The sequence below is a fragment of the Phyllobates terribilis genome, unplaced genomic scaffold (assembly GCF_046119375.1).
Source record: "Phyllobates terribilis strain yellow unplaced genomic scaffold, ASM4611937v1 Scaffold_8__6_contigs__length_399053987, whole genome shotgun sequence".
NCBI lineage: Eukaryota > Metazoa > Chordata > Amphibia > Anura > Dendrobatidae > Phyllobates > Phyllobates terribilis.
The window spans coordinates 33,023,049-33,039,631 of record NW_027362768.1 but is presented as its reverse complement, the minus strand read 5'-3'; the positions used below and the strand labels follow the sequence as shown (position 1 = coordinate 33,039,631).

Sequence of the window (16,583 nt, the reverse complement as noted above, 5' to 3'; positions counted from 1 at the left end):
TATATGCAGAGTGGAATTCCACTGTGTTGGCACAATGCATATTAACCTACTAACTGGCATGGACAAAGACCTATGTATCGATGACATGAGAGGTCCAAACACAGCTTCCGTGCTTTCTGAAGCAGCTCATCCAGGCTGGGATAGTGGCAGAGAAATCACTGTACCACCAGGTTGAGGATGTCAGCCATGCAAGGCACGTGTATGAGTTTGCCTCGGCCTAGGGCCGCCACCAGATTTGCACTGGTATCGCACATGGCCTTACCTGGCTCTATGTTCAGCGGAGACAGCCATTGGTCAAACTCAGCCTGGACAGCTGTCCACAACTCTATATAATGCCCCATGCAGGATGTCACCCCCCCATATAATGCCCCATGCAGGATGTCACCCCCCATATAATGCCTCATGCCTCCATACATTAAAAAAAAAAAATACTCACCTCACTCCTCCTCACCTGCTGCCTCTGCTCAGGTCCGGACTCCAGCGTTGCCGGTGTCTTCCCACTCTGCACTGCCTGTGACGGCTCAGGGGAGGTCGCGGTGGAAAGACGTCACCGCACCCTCTGACCTGAGACATCACAGGGAGCGCACAGCAGGAAGACAGCAGATCTGCGGAGGCACGGGGAGAGGCAAGTATCCGGCTGCCGGGGCCCTGTCAAGCGGGGGGGAAGGGCGGGAGCTGGCACTGCTCTCCTCCGCCCATAGCCTGACAGGGTGCCCCACCATGAGTGGGCCCCCCCGCCTGCTCAGGGCCCCGGCACTTGCCCAGGTGCGCCGGGTGCTGACGCCAGCCCTGCTGAGCAGCAGCATCTGTCACCGCCAGTGACATGCATAAAATGGAGCTAAGGGAATATGGCCGCTCTTTATATAGAGAGGACATGTGATTTCAGCAGCCAATGGCAGAATTCCTTGTGTCTGGACAGTGTGGATTCTTCCTGAGCTCTGATTGTCTAGCCGCGCTTAACTCACTTAAAGGTACAAGGAAAAAAAGGATTACAAGCGCGCTGCTGCTCTGACCTCTTCTGAGCTCTCCCCAGGCCCTCCACTGTTCTAACACGTTCCCCCGATCATCATACACAAGCACTATGCTAGCCAAACTGTTAAAAACGCTGTAGTTGTCCCGCAGTCATGTTCCCGCACTTATTCGCCGAACGGTGCCAATTTTCCCGAATTTAAGTAAAAATGCTCGCCTTTCTGATCACAAATCTGAGTGTGCCACATTTGTGCCGGATTTAACTTTTGAGATTGGATTTCGAACGTATTCGCTCATCACTAGTTGTAATGTGGGCACTAACATAATATGAAACTAGACAAGAGTGATTCCCGAGGTTAAAGAGAGAGTAGAGTAATTGTCTGTGGCCACCACCTGCCAAACCATTTCCTTTAGAGGTTGGCTTGTTGCCTCCTGTTTTCACTTTATTTTGTACCAAAGCAATCAAAAGAATCAAAATGCTTCCTAAATAGACAGATTGATATCCCTGAAGTTTTACTGACACATATCACTTATGTGGTAATCTTTCCGGAATGTTATAACATAGTCCAGTAATTCTGAGATTTTTTTGGTGACATATTACACTTTATTTTAGTGGTAAGTTTATGTTAATATGTTTTGCATTTAATTATGAAAATCTTTACAAACAAACATTTTAAAAAATTTGCAATTTTCAGTTACATACACAGACTACATACACAGTCAGGTGGGTGCCTTTACTCTGATTAAAATTATATATTTGTTGGTGAAATCCATCCTGTGGTTCTTGTGTAATCTTTACTTTCAGTTTGGAGATAATGATATGCTCGTGCTCCAGGGCGGCCTGTGGGGTGGGCTCTATCTGGTGCTCTGCTTACATATTCATCTGTATGCTCTTATGACAGCTCACTGTGCCTTCACTGACCTGCCTCCTCTTTTACCTAGCCCTGCACTAATGGATGCATTATGTAAAATAGGAGGCAGGTCAGTGAACGATCAGTGAGCTGCCATAAGAGTATACAGATGAGTATGTAAGCAGAGCATCAGATAGTGCGCCCCTCACAGGGGAGCACAAGCATATCATTATCTCCAAACTGAAAGTAAAGATTACACAAGAACCACAGAACGGATTTCACTAACCAAGGTAGCATATTAATCAGTGTAATGTCACCCACCTGACAGTGTATGTAGTTTACTGAGCACAATCCTGCTGACAGGTGCGCTTTAAACAAGATGGTCATAGCGGACAACGCCAGTAAATGAAGAACATTTTCCATGTCTACATTACGACAGAATCCTTTTTTAAATATCCTTTTATTTTGGTAGGATATTAGAAGGGCTAAAAGTTTAACAACAATTTTTCATTTTTTTCAAAATAATTTACAAAACGTTTTTAGCAACCTATTCAATATTGAAGACACTTGTAGGGGTCTATATATTGGAAAAACAAAACAAAAGTGATACTTATTTAAAACCAGCACCCCTCAAAGTATTCAAAACTGGTGTGAGAATATTTTTTAACCTTTAAGTGCTTCACAGTTTTTTACTCTAAAATGTTTCTAACAGTATAACAGGCCACCATAGCTGACAGACAGTTTGGTCATTACTTGGCCTTAGGTTGCCGTTAGAAATATCAGGACCATAAAATTGTGATTGCAGATTGCCAATGAGGTTATAAAGGGAAACCCTTCCCTCTGTAAACCATCTATATGCAATCTTTTCTACTTAGAGCAGCATACAGGAGGTTAAAGGACCATTATTTTTGCAACCACCAATTGTGGCAGATGCAGCAATGTGTCAGCTATACGTGTACAACTGACAACCCAGCATATTTTCTGACTATAAGGGTGCATTATTCTCTTATACCTCAGGTCAGTAAAAAGGCATATCTTTGGCCATTAAGGGGTTTAAAAAACGTTTAAACCCCTAAAATGTTATTGATAAATAAACATTTCTTCCCATCCTTTAACAGTTCTTATCCAAAAAGGGTATGAAGTATTGCAAGTATCTTTGATGATCAATCAGGATAACATTTTCTTTGCTCTGTCAGCTATTTCCATTTCCTCCCTGGAGTTACTGGTAGATTTTATTAGTTGATAGCAGATGTTTTCAGACCTTCTTCATCCTTATAACTAATAGTCTCTGTTTTCTTATTTCTGCAGTTAAAAAATGTGACAGACCTGACATTAAAAATGGAGAGCTTTACAATTACTATTTTCCAAGGAATCCTGGAACTACTATAAATTATCGGTGTAATACAAATTATCTGTCACCACAGAAAGGTTACTGGGGAACAACAAGTTGTACTAAGTTTGGATGGAATTCTGAACCAAAATGCTTACGTAAGAATGGGTCCAGTTTGATAACGGTCTTGAAAATAAAAGATAATTTTTAACATAAATGGATATTTTGGTGTAAAACAATAAAGCTTCACTGTAGAATGAAAAGTTGTACAGTTTTCCATGACACTTTCTTTATTAAATCATTAATTGTACAAGTATCCATTTACAGTCAGTTCTGCCTAATGGCAGCCATACACGTGAGATGTCGATCATTCAAACACTGTAAACTATCAGTCAGACAAGGACTAGAAAGCCTCCATCCAAAAGTGATCAATACAGAATAATATAGGGCAATGTAACACTTATCAGTTGGTATGAAAGTGCAATGGAAAACTATACAGCTTTCATTTTCCACAGAAATTAAATGAAATTTTAATACTATGCTAAATATTCAAAGTATTTTAAATGCCAGATACTTGTTCTATATTCTATGCAGATGTACCAAAGCTAAAGCCCTTCATAACAGAGCTATTTTCCACTTTTTCGTTTTTTCCTCACTATCTTCCAAGAGCCATAACACATTTATTTTTCAAACCACATAGAAGTATGAGGACTTTTTTTTGCGGGAAGAGTTGTACTTTTAAATTAAACCATTCATTTTATCGTGTAATGCACTGGAAAGCGGGGAAAAATAATTCCAAATGCGTTGAAGTTAGAAAAAAAAATCCAAATTCACAATTGTTTTTTATTCATCATGTTCATTTTCCCGTAAAACTGACCTGGCAATATGATTCTCCAGGTAAGTACGAGTGCGCAGAAACTGAACCTGTATCGTGTTTTATTTATTTAAGTGGTGAAAAAAAATTTGGAAATTTGTAAAAAAAAACAAAAAAAACCCAAAACATTTTTTGCTTGTATCACCATTTTCTGAGAGCTGTAACATTTCCAATTTTCAGGATGTGGGGCTGTGTGAGGGCTTACTTTTTGCGCCCTGAGCTGACGTTTATAGGGTTAGTGCACACATTGAGTATTTGACTGCAGAAATTTCTGCAACGTTTCTGCATCTATTGACAGGAGAACGCAGCCTCAAAAACATTGCACTTTTTCTGTGATTTTGCCGTGTTTTCGCAGCGTTATTTGCTTGCATTTTTTCAGTGCATTCAATGGGTGGAAATTTCAGGCAAAAATGCACAGAGAATTGACATACTGCAGATTATTTTTTACAGCACGTCTGCAAGTCAAAAATACGCAAGGTGTGCATGACACTTGAGGTTTCGCATTCACTTTAATGGTATCCGGTTTTACTTCAGGTTTTGTTACATTGGCGAGCAGAAAAAAGTGAATAAAATGCACCAAATCAGCAAAGAGTGCACATAGCCTTACTAGTACCATTTTGAGGGAGATCCAATGTTTTCATCCCCTTTTACTGCAATATTACTGTGACCAAAACAATATAGTTCTAGCTGAAGACCTCCTTGCTTGACATGATGACTCTCCTGTGAATGCAAGCCTGTAGCTGGTGATCATAGGAGATCGTGATTTTCACTCTATATAGCGGAGCTAATGCACTGCTATGTATAGTAGAGGAGATGGGATAATTCAATGTATCTCAACCTCAAGTCATCACGGGCCACCACAGGTAATGCTTTCAGGATTTCCATAGTATTGTAGAGGTGAGAGAATTACCGATACCTTGATTATACTTCCATCACCTGTGCAATAGTAAGGAAATCCTAAGAATGTGACCTGTTGGGGACTGTGAGGACTAGAATTTGGGGAAACATTGAAATGATCGCAAGTTCAAATCCCCCAAGGAGACTAACAAATACATTAAAAAGTGAAAAAAAGTCAAATCTATCAAAATATAAAATAAATTAATCTGAATGAAGAACACAATAAAATGCAATAAGAGGCAATCACAACATCGTATCTACCCCAAAATTATACCAGTTAAAAACATCAGCTCAGGGTGCAAAAAATAAGCCATCACACAGCCCCATATCCTGTAAATTAAATGCATTATGGGTCTCGGAAAATGGTGACAAAAGCAAAATTTTTTATTTTTTTTCCAAATTTCTGTATGTTTTTTTGCCACTTAAATTCAAAAAAATTATTCATACTTCGTTTCTGCTTAATCATACTGACCTGGAGAATCATATTTTCTGGTCAGTTTTACTATATAGTGAACATGGTAAATAAAAAAATAAAACAAACTGTGGAATTGCACTTTTTTTCAATATTTCAACATACTTGGAATTTTTTCACGCTTTCCAAAAAACAAGCCCTCATAAGGTTATTTGGACAGAAAAATAAGGGGAGGAATAAACAATAATGAAAAAACAGAAATTGGCCTCAGTGTGAAGGGGTTAAAAGGGGAGCACTTTAGTAGCAGATAGAAAAAGCAAGTCATTTGCATACCTCTTTATTTATGTATGCTGTCTAACTAATCAAAGCCATTGGTTAACTTGAGAAAAACCCTTTATGTGTCCTCAACAAGTTTTTGGTTATTTTTTACTGTACTCTTCATTATGACTTGCATGCACAATGCCAGTCTTCATGTATCAGCCCCTTAATCTTCTAGGCTCCAGCCAAATTCAGACTAATGTTGATATCTATTCATCTATGTCTATGTAAAGGTTGAACCCGATGGATTTATGTCTACCCTTAACCTTAAAAACTATGAAATTATATAACTAAATTAGATCTACAGATGTGTCCTTCTTTACCTTTTCTTTCAGCTCAACATATCATGAGATGTGTGTCATAAGATTACAATCTTGCTGCTTTGTTGTGATATTATATTGAATTTGTTTTGAGAAAAAATTAAATCCTTCACCTTTTTGTGCACCCTAGTATAAAGGGTCAGACTGACTCTGCGTGCTTCTGAGCAGGACGTAGAGGGTAACAGAGCTGGATTCTACTGAGACACACATTAAGTTGAATTGTATGGTGGTGCAGAAATCCAACAGCTTAATGCACCGCAATAGTTAAAATGGCCACCGGCCTATCAGAGGCTGGCAGCTGACATCAGCAGCCCTGTTGGGTAGTGACGTCAGCTGCAGGCCCCTGAAAGGCCAGCGGACATCTTAATAACCACGCCGGATGTGAAGCAGCAAGAGGACACTGCTTGCCGTAGGACTGCAAGAAGGTAAAAATATTTTTTTTCTGTGGATGTGGCAGAATGGGGGTCATAGGGACCCAGGATGAGGGACATAGGGGTCCAGAATAAGGACATTATTATAGAAAGGGACAAGTATGGAGGACATTATTACAGAAAGGTGCCAGGACAGATGTCATTTCTACAGGAAGTGTCCCAGAACAGCATGCATTATTCAATAATGCCCCCCATCCTGTAATAAAGGAGCCCCAGATGGGACCATTATTAAATAAAGAGGCCAGGATGGGAGGCATTATTAACATTTTTACAGGAAGAAGCCCAGGATGGAGGACATTATTACAGGATGGGGGACATTATTACCAAATGGGTCCAGGATGGGTAAAAGAAGATGAATGGAGCTGCAGTCAGACATACGACCTACTGTTCCATCTTAAAATGGGGATAAAAGTTACCCATTCTTCCAATCGATGCGATTTCCAGTGGTCAGATTCCAATGATCACCCTCTCGGGTGATAACTTTGTTATGGTATATATTTATACTTTGCTTTGATTATTATTTTAGACAATTAAATATACCTATATATATTTGAAAATTTTGTATTTTAGTATTAGCTTTATAAGTGTTTGTCATAAAAACAATAACACAAGACCTATCTTATATAGAGGTGTCTGTGTATTAAGTTTCTTTGTTATAGAAGGCATAGGAAAGCTGGGTTGACCAGTTTTCAAGAAACTTAACAGTTTCCATGATTTATGACCTTGTTATTCCCAACTTACATAGTATCTCAGTGAGGTAATGTAAAGCCTGTAAAGCAATCCCCTTTTCCTTATCTCTGTGGTTGTAATAAAGACTTGTGACTGGGCATCTGAGAACAGACAAGCCCCTACACTGACAATGGCTGTGTGCTCTTTTCTCCGATCGATCGACTCCCTGATTTGATCAAGACTAGAGATGAGCGTTGTTCTACTCGAACTGTTCGCCAATCTCAAATTCGAGCTGTTTTGGGCGGTGTTCGAGCCGGTCGGCGAACACGAACAATTTGAGAAAAATTCGGCTGTTCGAGGTTATGTTCGATAACTGTTCGTGCACCAAAATCATAACTGGATTTTTTCTCAGTAATGATGAAAATTAATGTTAATACGCAGTTTGAGTGTACAGCGGGGCGGGGGGAGGGGCAGGGGATGGATCTCTGCAGGAACAATGAAGATCTCCATTTTTTTTTCTCTTTCCCGCATTTGCAGTGGGGAGGTGCAATCTGTCAGCCTATCAGCAGCGCACACACGGAGCGAAGTGCTTTTTTTCACACAAGCAAGGGCATGTGTGATTGGCAGTGTATGTCACATGTCCTTGCCCTATAAGACCAAGCCATTTTCCCCGTCGCCACCATTTTCTCACTGCTGCAGCTGCGTGTTAGACGGCACCGCTGTTGCTGTGTGCGCTATACCTTGTTAATTTCAAGCCAATTTTCGCACAAATATACAGATAGCTTGGGAGTAGGGAATAGTTGTGATTGCAGTCCTTTTAAGGACTAGGTTACAGCATTTCCTACGACTTTTATCAGGCAGGTCTGTGCTCTTAAATAGATAGATTGTGGGAGTAAAGACTAATTGTAATTGGAGTCCTTTTCAGGACTAGGTTACATCAGTTCCTATCAGTTTTTGCCAGGCAGGTCTGTGCCAGTGCTGTGCAAGTTTTTTTCACAGCATTTGGCTGAATCTAGCAAAGCTAATCCTTTTTGGCCTATTGCAGAGTGTGTTAGTCAGTGGAGTAGCCTATCTGTGTTGCAAGATATACCACCTGTGTATAGAATACCAATTTTTTTACTGCACCTAGTGAAGTAAAATCTTTTGGGCATAGCATCATTCTATTAGTCCATCTATACTGACCTCCATCAGGTTGCAAACTGAATATAATTTTTTTCTGCATCTAGCTCTGAAAAAATATTTGGGCTTCTAGCAGTGTGTGGGACTTGGTCTATTAGTCCATCTATACTGACCTCCATCAGGTTGCAAATTAAAAATAATTTTTTTCTTCATTTATCTCTGAAAAAATATTTGGGCTTCTAGCAGCGTGTGGGACTTGTTCTATTAGTCCATCTATACTGACCTCCATCAGGTTGCAAATTAAAAATATTTTTTTTCTGCATCTAGCTCTGAAAAAATATTTGGGCTTCTAGCAGTGTGTGGGACTTTGTCTATTAGTCCATCTATACTGACCTCCATCAGGTTGCAAATTAAAAATAATTTTTTTCTGCATCTAGCTCTGAAAAAATATTTGGGCTTCTAGCAGTGTGTGGGACTTGGTCTATTAGTCCATCTATACTGACCTCCATCAGGTTGCAAATTAAAAATAATTTTTTTCTTCATTTAGCTCTGAAAAAATATTTGGGCTTCTAGCAGCGTGTGGGACTTGTTCTATTAGTCCATCTATACTGACCTCCATCAGGTTGCAAATTAAAAATATTTTTTTTCTGCATCTAGCTCTGAAAAAATATTTGGGCTTCTAGCGGTGTGTGGGACTTGGTCTATTAGTCCATCTATACTGACCTCCATCAGGTTGCAAATTAAAAATAATTTTTTTCTGCATCTAGCTCTGAAAAAATATTTGGGCTTCTAGCAGTGTGTGGGACTTGGTCTATTAGTCCATCTATACTGACCTCCATCAGGTTGCAAATTAAAAATAATTTTTTTCTTCATTTAGCTCTGAAAAAATATTTGGGCTTCTAGCAGTGTGTGGGACTTGTTCTATTAGTCCTTCTATACTGACGTCCAGCAGGTTGCAAATTGAATATAATTTTTTTCTGCATCTAGCTCTGAAAAAATATTTGGGCTTCTAGCGGTGTGTGGGACTTGGTCTATTAGTCCATCTATACTGACCTCCATCAGGTTGCAAATTAAAAATAATTTTTTTCTGCATCTAGCTCTGAAAAAATATTTGGGCTTCTAGCAGTGTGTGGGACTTGGTCTATTAGTCCATCTATACTGACCTCCATCAGGTTGCAAATTAAAAATAATTTTTTTCTGCATCTAACCCAGCCAATAGATTTGGCCTAATACCACAGTTTGGCCACTCAGCTCTGCTCGGTTACCATCCATTGTTTTTTTGTGCAAACAACTCCAGAGTTGTGAATTAGTTAACCACCAAAATGAGTGGAAAAAGGCCTGCTGCTGGTGGAAAGGGGAATAGGCGTGTTGGGAAGGGGAAAAAAGGTTGTGTCCGTGGGGTAGGTGCAGAAGAAAGACCATCTTCCAGCCAAACTAAAATGTCTACTTCTTTTAGCGGACAATGTGATAAGATCCCTTTCTTACGGCCACGCCAATCGCTACAAATTCCAGATGAGGCACAAAAACAGCAGGTGCTTCAACGGATATCAAGTGCTCCTTTAAGTGGGCTCTCCTCCACATCAACTTCAACATCACAAATACTCCAGTCCTCAAAGGTGTCACCCAAATCGCACTTGCTTCCTCACAGCTCCCAAATCTCCAGCTGCCCGTCTGAGTATGAGGTAGAACAGATGGTTGAGTCTGCAGAGCTGTTTACTCATACTATAGCCTGGGAATCAGAGGTCGACTCCAGCGCTTCTGTGAATCCAGACGAGGAAATGATCTGCACTGATGCCCAGAATCTTTATGAGTCGGATCCAGGACCAGACGCAGAAGGTTCTGACCATAATGTAGACCCTCATTCCCAAACTGTAACTCCTGTTGGTGGAGACAATGAGGAAGACGATGATAAGACTCAAATACCTGATTGGAGCGACAACTTTAGTTTTTTGTCAGGGCAGGAACAGGTTGGCTCTGAGGACGACGGGTGTGATAACGCACAGGGTGATGATGATGAGGTCGGAGATCCCACTTACTGTCAACCCACAGTCAGCCAAGAGATGAGGTCAGCAGAGGAGGTGGAGGAAGATGCTAGTGACGACGAGGTCAGGTTGCGCCTTCCTGGACAGAGACGTAGTACTGGAAGCACGTCAACAACTGCATCCTCAAACACAACTCTGCCTCTCACCACAAGTCGTGGTGGCTCTTCAGGTCGCATGGGTGCTAAGCCTTGCATAGCCTGGGCATTTTTTCAGATCGATAAAGATGACCCAACTCGTGTTATCTGTAACATTTGTCAGCAAAAGCTAAGTAGAGGCCAAAAAATACATAGTTTGAGTACTTCATGCATGAACCGGCACATGGACATGAAGCATAAGTTGCAGTGGGAAGCTCAGTGTGCTACAATGCGGTCTAGCCGGCCGGGCCAACCACCGTCTGCCATATCTTGTGCATCCGCGGCCTCTTCATCCTCTGTGACTGGGGGGACAGCAGTCACACCTGTTTTGGGGCGCAGACCTGCCACCTCTTTACCCGCAACAGCCAGCGTGATTGGCAGGTCATCATTTTCTTTGGAGGTGGTAACACCAGCTGGTCTTGAGCGCTGTCCGACATCGATAGCACCACCTTTGGATCAAGGCAACCTAACATGTCCGCCTGCATCTTCCTCACAGACCGGCAGTTTGCCGGGGACACCCTTAACAACCCCGTCTAAGCACAATAGCCAGCCCTCGGTCCCTCAGATGTGGACAAGTAAAAGACCATTTCCTCCTAGCCATGAGAAAGCTAAGAGGTTGAATTTCACCATCTGCAAGCTCTTGGCTACAGAAATGCTGCCTTTCCGCCTGGTGGACACAGAGGATTTTCGAGACCTTATGTCCGTCGCAGTGCCCCAGTACCAGATGCCCAGTCGGCACTACTTCTCAAAGAAAGGTGTGCCTGCGCTCCACCAGCATGTCGCACACAACATCACCGCTTCTTTGAGAAACTCTGTGTGTGATAGGGTGCATTTCACCACAGACACTTGGACGAGTAGGCATGGACAGGGGCGTTACATGTCGCTGACTGGGCACTGGGTAACTATGGTGACAGCAGGACAAGGGGCTGCTGTCCAAGTCTTGCCGTCCCCACGAGTTGTGCGTCAATCCTCTTTATGTCAAAGTTCCTCCACTGCTTCTGCCTCCTCAACCTCCTCTCGGTCTTCCACCTGCACCCAAAGCCTGTCTGGTCATGCCACAAGCTTTCTAACTGCGCAGAAGGGATCCTGCACACCTCCTTACTATGCTGGCAGTAGGGCTCAACGTCATCAGGCGGTTTTTACATTGAAATGTCTGGGAAATGTGAGTCACACAGCTGAGGAGTTGTGGTCAGCTCTGGAGAACCAATTTCATGAATGGTTGTCTCCACTGGACCTGAAACCAGGGAAGGCCGTGTGCGACAATGCTGCAAACCTGGGTGCGGCCCTTCGCCGGGGCAATGTCACACACGTGCCTTGTATGGCTCACGTGTTGAACCTGGTTGTCCAGCAATTTTTAGCCCACTATCCCAGACTAGATGGCCTTCTGCAGAGGGCACGGTCGCTGTGTGCTCACTTCCGCCGTTCGCATCCCGCAGCTCAGCGACTTACATCTCTACAGAAGTCGTTGGGCCTGCCACTTCACCGGCTAAAATGCGATGTGCCTACCCGGTGGAATTCAACTCTGCACATGTTGCAGCGACTGTGGCAGCACCGACAAGCCCTGGTGCAATACGTTCTGACGTATAGCCTGGGCCAACGAGATTCAGAGGTGGGGCAAATCACGCTGGAGGAGTGGTCTCAGATCAGGGACCTATGCACCCTTCTGCACAGTTTTGAAATGGCGACGAAGATGTTTAGTGCTGACGATGCCATTATCAGCATGACTATTCCGGTGATTTACATGCTGGAGCACATGTTAAACAGAATTTGGAGTCAGGTGGTGGCACAAGAGGAGGTGGAGGAAGTAGAGGAGGAGGAGTTGTATGCGGAAGGGCTAACATCTGCAAGGTCCAGACGGTCGGCAGCACCAAGGCGGCAGGCATGTGAGGGTGGGGGAGATGATTTTACCAGGGCGCATGGTAGCAGCCAAACTAGTGAGGAAGGTGCAGGAGCCCAGGAAGAAATGGAGGACGAACTGATGGAAGACTCATCAGATGAGGGAGACCTTGATCACATTTCTGTTGTGCGAGGTTGGGGGGAGAGGACAGAGGAAGGAAGCATGATTGTTACCTCGCCACCAACACAACAGGGACTTGGTGCTCCTGGATGCGCAACACACATGAGTGCCTTCTTGCTGCACTACCTGCAACATGACCCTCGAATTGTGAGAATTAGAAATAATCCTGACTACTGGGTTGCCACACTGTTAGATCCCCGGTACAAAAGTAAATTTGCAGAAATTATTCCTGCCATAGAAAGGGATGCACGCATGCAGGAGTATCAGCAGAGACTGTTGCAGAATCTAACATGTGCTTTTCCACAAAATACCAGTGGTGCACGTAGTGAATCTCACAGTTCCAACTTGCCAACCGTGGGACCGTCAAGTGTTCAGCACTCAAACCGTAACAGAACCACAGTATCTGCTGGTAACATCAATTTTGCGGAATCATTTCACCACTTTTTTTAGCCCATCCTTTGCAAGGCCACAGGAGACAAGAAGTCTGACACATAGTCAACGCCTAGAGACGATGGTACAGGAGTATCTCCAAGTAAACATTGAAGCCACGACTGTGTCACTGGACCCTTGCTCTTTTTGGGCTTCCAATCTGGATAAATGGCCGGAGCTAGCCACTTACGCCTTGGAGATCTTGTCATGCCCCGCAGCCAGCGTTCTGTCTGAACGTGTGTTCAGCGCTGCTGGTGGTGTGCTGACAGATAAGCGCACGCGGCTCTCCACTGATAATGTAGACAGACTCACGTTCATAAAGATGAACAAATCATGGATCCGAAACGACTTTTCTACCCCTGTGTCATCCTGGGGAGAGTAAAAGCTTGATGATTGGTTAAAATCACCCTACCAACCGTTTTAAGCTTTCAAATTACTAATCATGTTTATCTGTATCTTGACTGGAAAATAATTTGGGCTTTGTAGCAGTGTGCAGCACTGATCCTATTAGGCCATCTATAATAAGCTTCACCAGATTTAAAATTAAAAATAATTTTTAGCTGCATCTAGCCCGGAAAATAATTTTGGGGCTCCGAGATGCGCAAGACACATAAGTGCCTTCTTGCTGCACTACCTGCAGCATGACCCTCATATTGTCAGAATTCAAAGTAATCATGACTACTGGGTTGCCACACTCTTAGATCCCCCAAACTTTTCGATCAACCTTTTCATTTTAATAAAGACCAAAAAAATGGTCATTTTTGAAATTATAAGCATTAGCAGGTTGTTAGAAACTGAAATCAAACAGTTTTCAACTCAAAACTTTATTCTAGGTGATGTTACATTTTCACATAGGACCCCTTGTTCGAAAGGAGCTTCTGAACTCTCTCGTCCATTGAATTTGTCAGGTTTTGGATGGTTTCTGCTTCAATTGTTTTGCATGAGGACAGAATACCCTCCCAGAGCTGTTGCTTAGATGTGAACTGCCTCCCGCCATCATAGACACTCCTTTTAATGATGCTCCAAAGGTTCTGAATGGGGTAGAGGTCAGGGGAGCATGGGGGTCACACCATAAGTTTGTCCCCTTTTATGCCCATATCAGCCAGAGATGCAGATGTTTTATGTGCAGCATGAGATGGTGCATTATCATGCAGAAAAATGATCTTGCTGTGAAATACACGGTTCTTCTTCTTGAACCATGGCAGGAAGTGCTGTTTGAGAAAATCCACATACATTATGGAGTTCATCTTTAGCGCCTTCAGGGATCCTAAAGGGGCCGACAATCTCTCTCCCCATGATTCCAGCCCAAAACATTACTCCACCTCCTCCTTGTTGGCGCTGTAGCCGTGTTTGCGTGGGGTGTCCATCAACCAGCCATCCTCCACTCCATTCATCTGGACCATCGAGCGCTGCACGGCACTCATCCGTGAACAAAACAGTTTTGAAATCAGTCTTCATGTAATGTTTGGCCCACTGGAGCTGTTTCTGCTTGTATGAAGTGGATAGAGGAGGTCGACAGGATGGCGTATGCACAGCTGCAAACCTCTGAAGGACCCTGCATCTTGTTGTTCGGGGGACGTTGGAGGCACAAGCAGCTTCAAAAACTTGTCTGCTGCTATGACAAGGCTTTTTTGCCGCTGCTCTTTCAACCTGACGTAATTGCCTGTAGGAAAGAGTCCTCAATTTGCCCTTATCAGCACGCACACGTGTGTACTGTGAATCAGCTACATACTTCTTGATTGCCAAGACACTTCATCCTGATCATCGCACAATGTTGATTGTAGTCATGCCTTGACCTAAACACTCCACAATTTGTTGCTTCTCAGCAGCCGACACATCCTTTTTCTTTCCCATTTTGGCAGAAAATGTAGGCTGCTTAATAATGTGAGAGAGCCTTCTTAAGTAGTCTTGCCTTTCATTGGACACACCTGCCAAACTAATTAGCACAGGTGTCTGCAATTGCTTACAGTGATATAAAGAGCCCTGACACACATCACCATCAATGAGTTTAACTGACAAACAAACAAATTCTTCCCTTATCACTCCTAAACACTTTTTGCATAATAATTTGGAACGCGGTGTACATGTGCTTTTCCACAAAACACCAGTGGTTCACGTAGTGAATCTTACAGTTCTAACTTGCCAACCGTGGTCTGTATGGAATTGTTCAATAAAGGGCCCAAAATTAAGATAACATAGATGGGAGAGGTCTCTATGAATAGGAATTCCTAAGTATTTGATACCCTGTGAGGGCCAGGCAAAGGGAAAGTTGGACTGGATGGAATCCTATATGGATTTAGGGAGGGAGACATTGAGGGCCTCAGACTTTGCTGCGTTGATTTTAAAATTTTACCATGTAACAAAGTGATCTATTTCAGCCATAACAGCAGGGATGGATATATGTGATTGAGTGATATATACTAGGACATCATCAGCAAATAGAGAGCACTTGTACTCAGTGCCTCCCACCTCAATCCACCTAATATTGGGGTTATGGCGAATTGATGAGAGCAGGTGCTCCATCACTAGGATGTATAAGAGAGGGGACAGAGGATATCCCTGCCTTGTCCCATTGGTGATTGTGAAAGGTGATGAAAATGTTCTGACGCACCCCCTGGGCCTTGGGACACCCGGAGCCGGACCCTTTTTGGTGGATGCTGGTGGTTGTAGTCTTCGTGGCGGCGATCCGGTTCCGTGGCTCAGGGCGGTCAAACCAGTGGCGGAACTATTTATGTGGTTTTGATGTTTAAATGTCCGACTACGCCACCCGTGGATTGCGGTCAGAGTGAACCGCCGCTACAGGGCAGACCGCTAAGGCTGGTGTTGTGGGTGCAGCAGAGCGTAGCATAACTCCCCACGGGAGGAGTATAGCCTCAGGGCAGTGTATGCGGAGGATGGGGGTGATGGTGCAGGGCAGCAGCAGTAACGACACGGAGTCAGTGATGCAGTTCAGGGCCTTTACTCACAGTTCTTATTATCCAGACCACGTCTGCAGGTAACGGCTGCCCACGTCGTACTGTGCTCACCAGGTGAGGGGCTCAGACAACTCCCAGATAACTTTGGAGCGCTTCACAGGACCCCCTTTGTGTGTCCTTTGTCTGGCCTTTCTTACCAACACTTCTGTCCGGCTGCCTCGGGCCTCCTCTTGGTAAACTTGGCGCCAGTTTCCCTGACCCTATGTGGTGCCTTCCTAGCGGGTGGAGCAAGGGGCTGCGCCACATAAAATGTCAGAGCCTCCGGTTTCTAGCTGAGGGTCGTTTCCTGCCTCCACTAGTTCGGGGACCGGTCTCCCCCTTTGGCCTGACCCCTCCACGCAGGTGGATTCGGGCGTGCGGTGGCGACTCGCCCGTCCGCACCCCTGGGATCCCTTCATTCCTCGTTCCTGGAGCCTTCTCCGCTCCTCTTCCTTCCTTCTCCCTCTTGCAGGCCTGGGCCTCTGTTACTAGGCCCGCCTCCGGAGCAGAGCTCATGCAGAGCCCCTGCTCCCTGCCACTTCTGCTCAGACTTCTCTGCACTGAACTAAGATGGTGCCCACCTTTTATACTCCCTTCTCAATGCACCCAGGAACTGCTTCCTCCCTGCTCCTGCACTGCAGGGTTCCCCTTCCTCAGTGTTCCCTCCCCCCACTCCAGCCAGGGACAGGGACTGTCGTGCCCATCTCAGGGGCATATTGGTCGCCCTGCCCCACGGCAATGTGGTGTAATGCATGCAGGTGTCGGGTCCTGATCCACACTCCATCCTTATCTGAGAGTGAGATATCACACCTCTGGG

General features: G+C 44.0%; 1 protein-coding gene across 4 annotated transcripts in view; it reads left to right on the top strand.

The window, feature by feature from the left end:
* The window catches only part of LOC141156682 (coagulation factor XIII B chain-like), a 784,153-nt gene that overhangs the window by 236,107 nt on the left and 531,463 nt on the right, over window positions 1–16,583 (top strand). For all 4 annotated transcript variants that reach the window (XM_073642930.1, XM_073642929.1, XM_073642931.1 and 1 more), the window contains exon 4: window positions 3,129–3,308. In XM_073642930.1, the coding sequence (XP_073499031.1) occupies window positions 3,129–3,308 (180 nt within the window). The remainder of the gene's footprint in view (window positions 1–3,128; window positions 3,309–16,583) is intronic.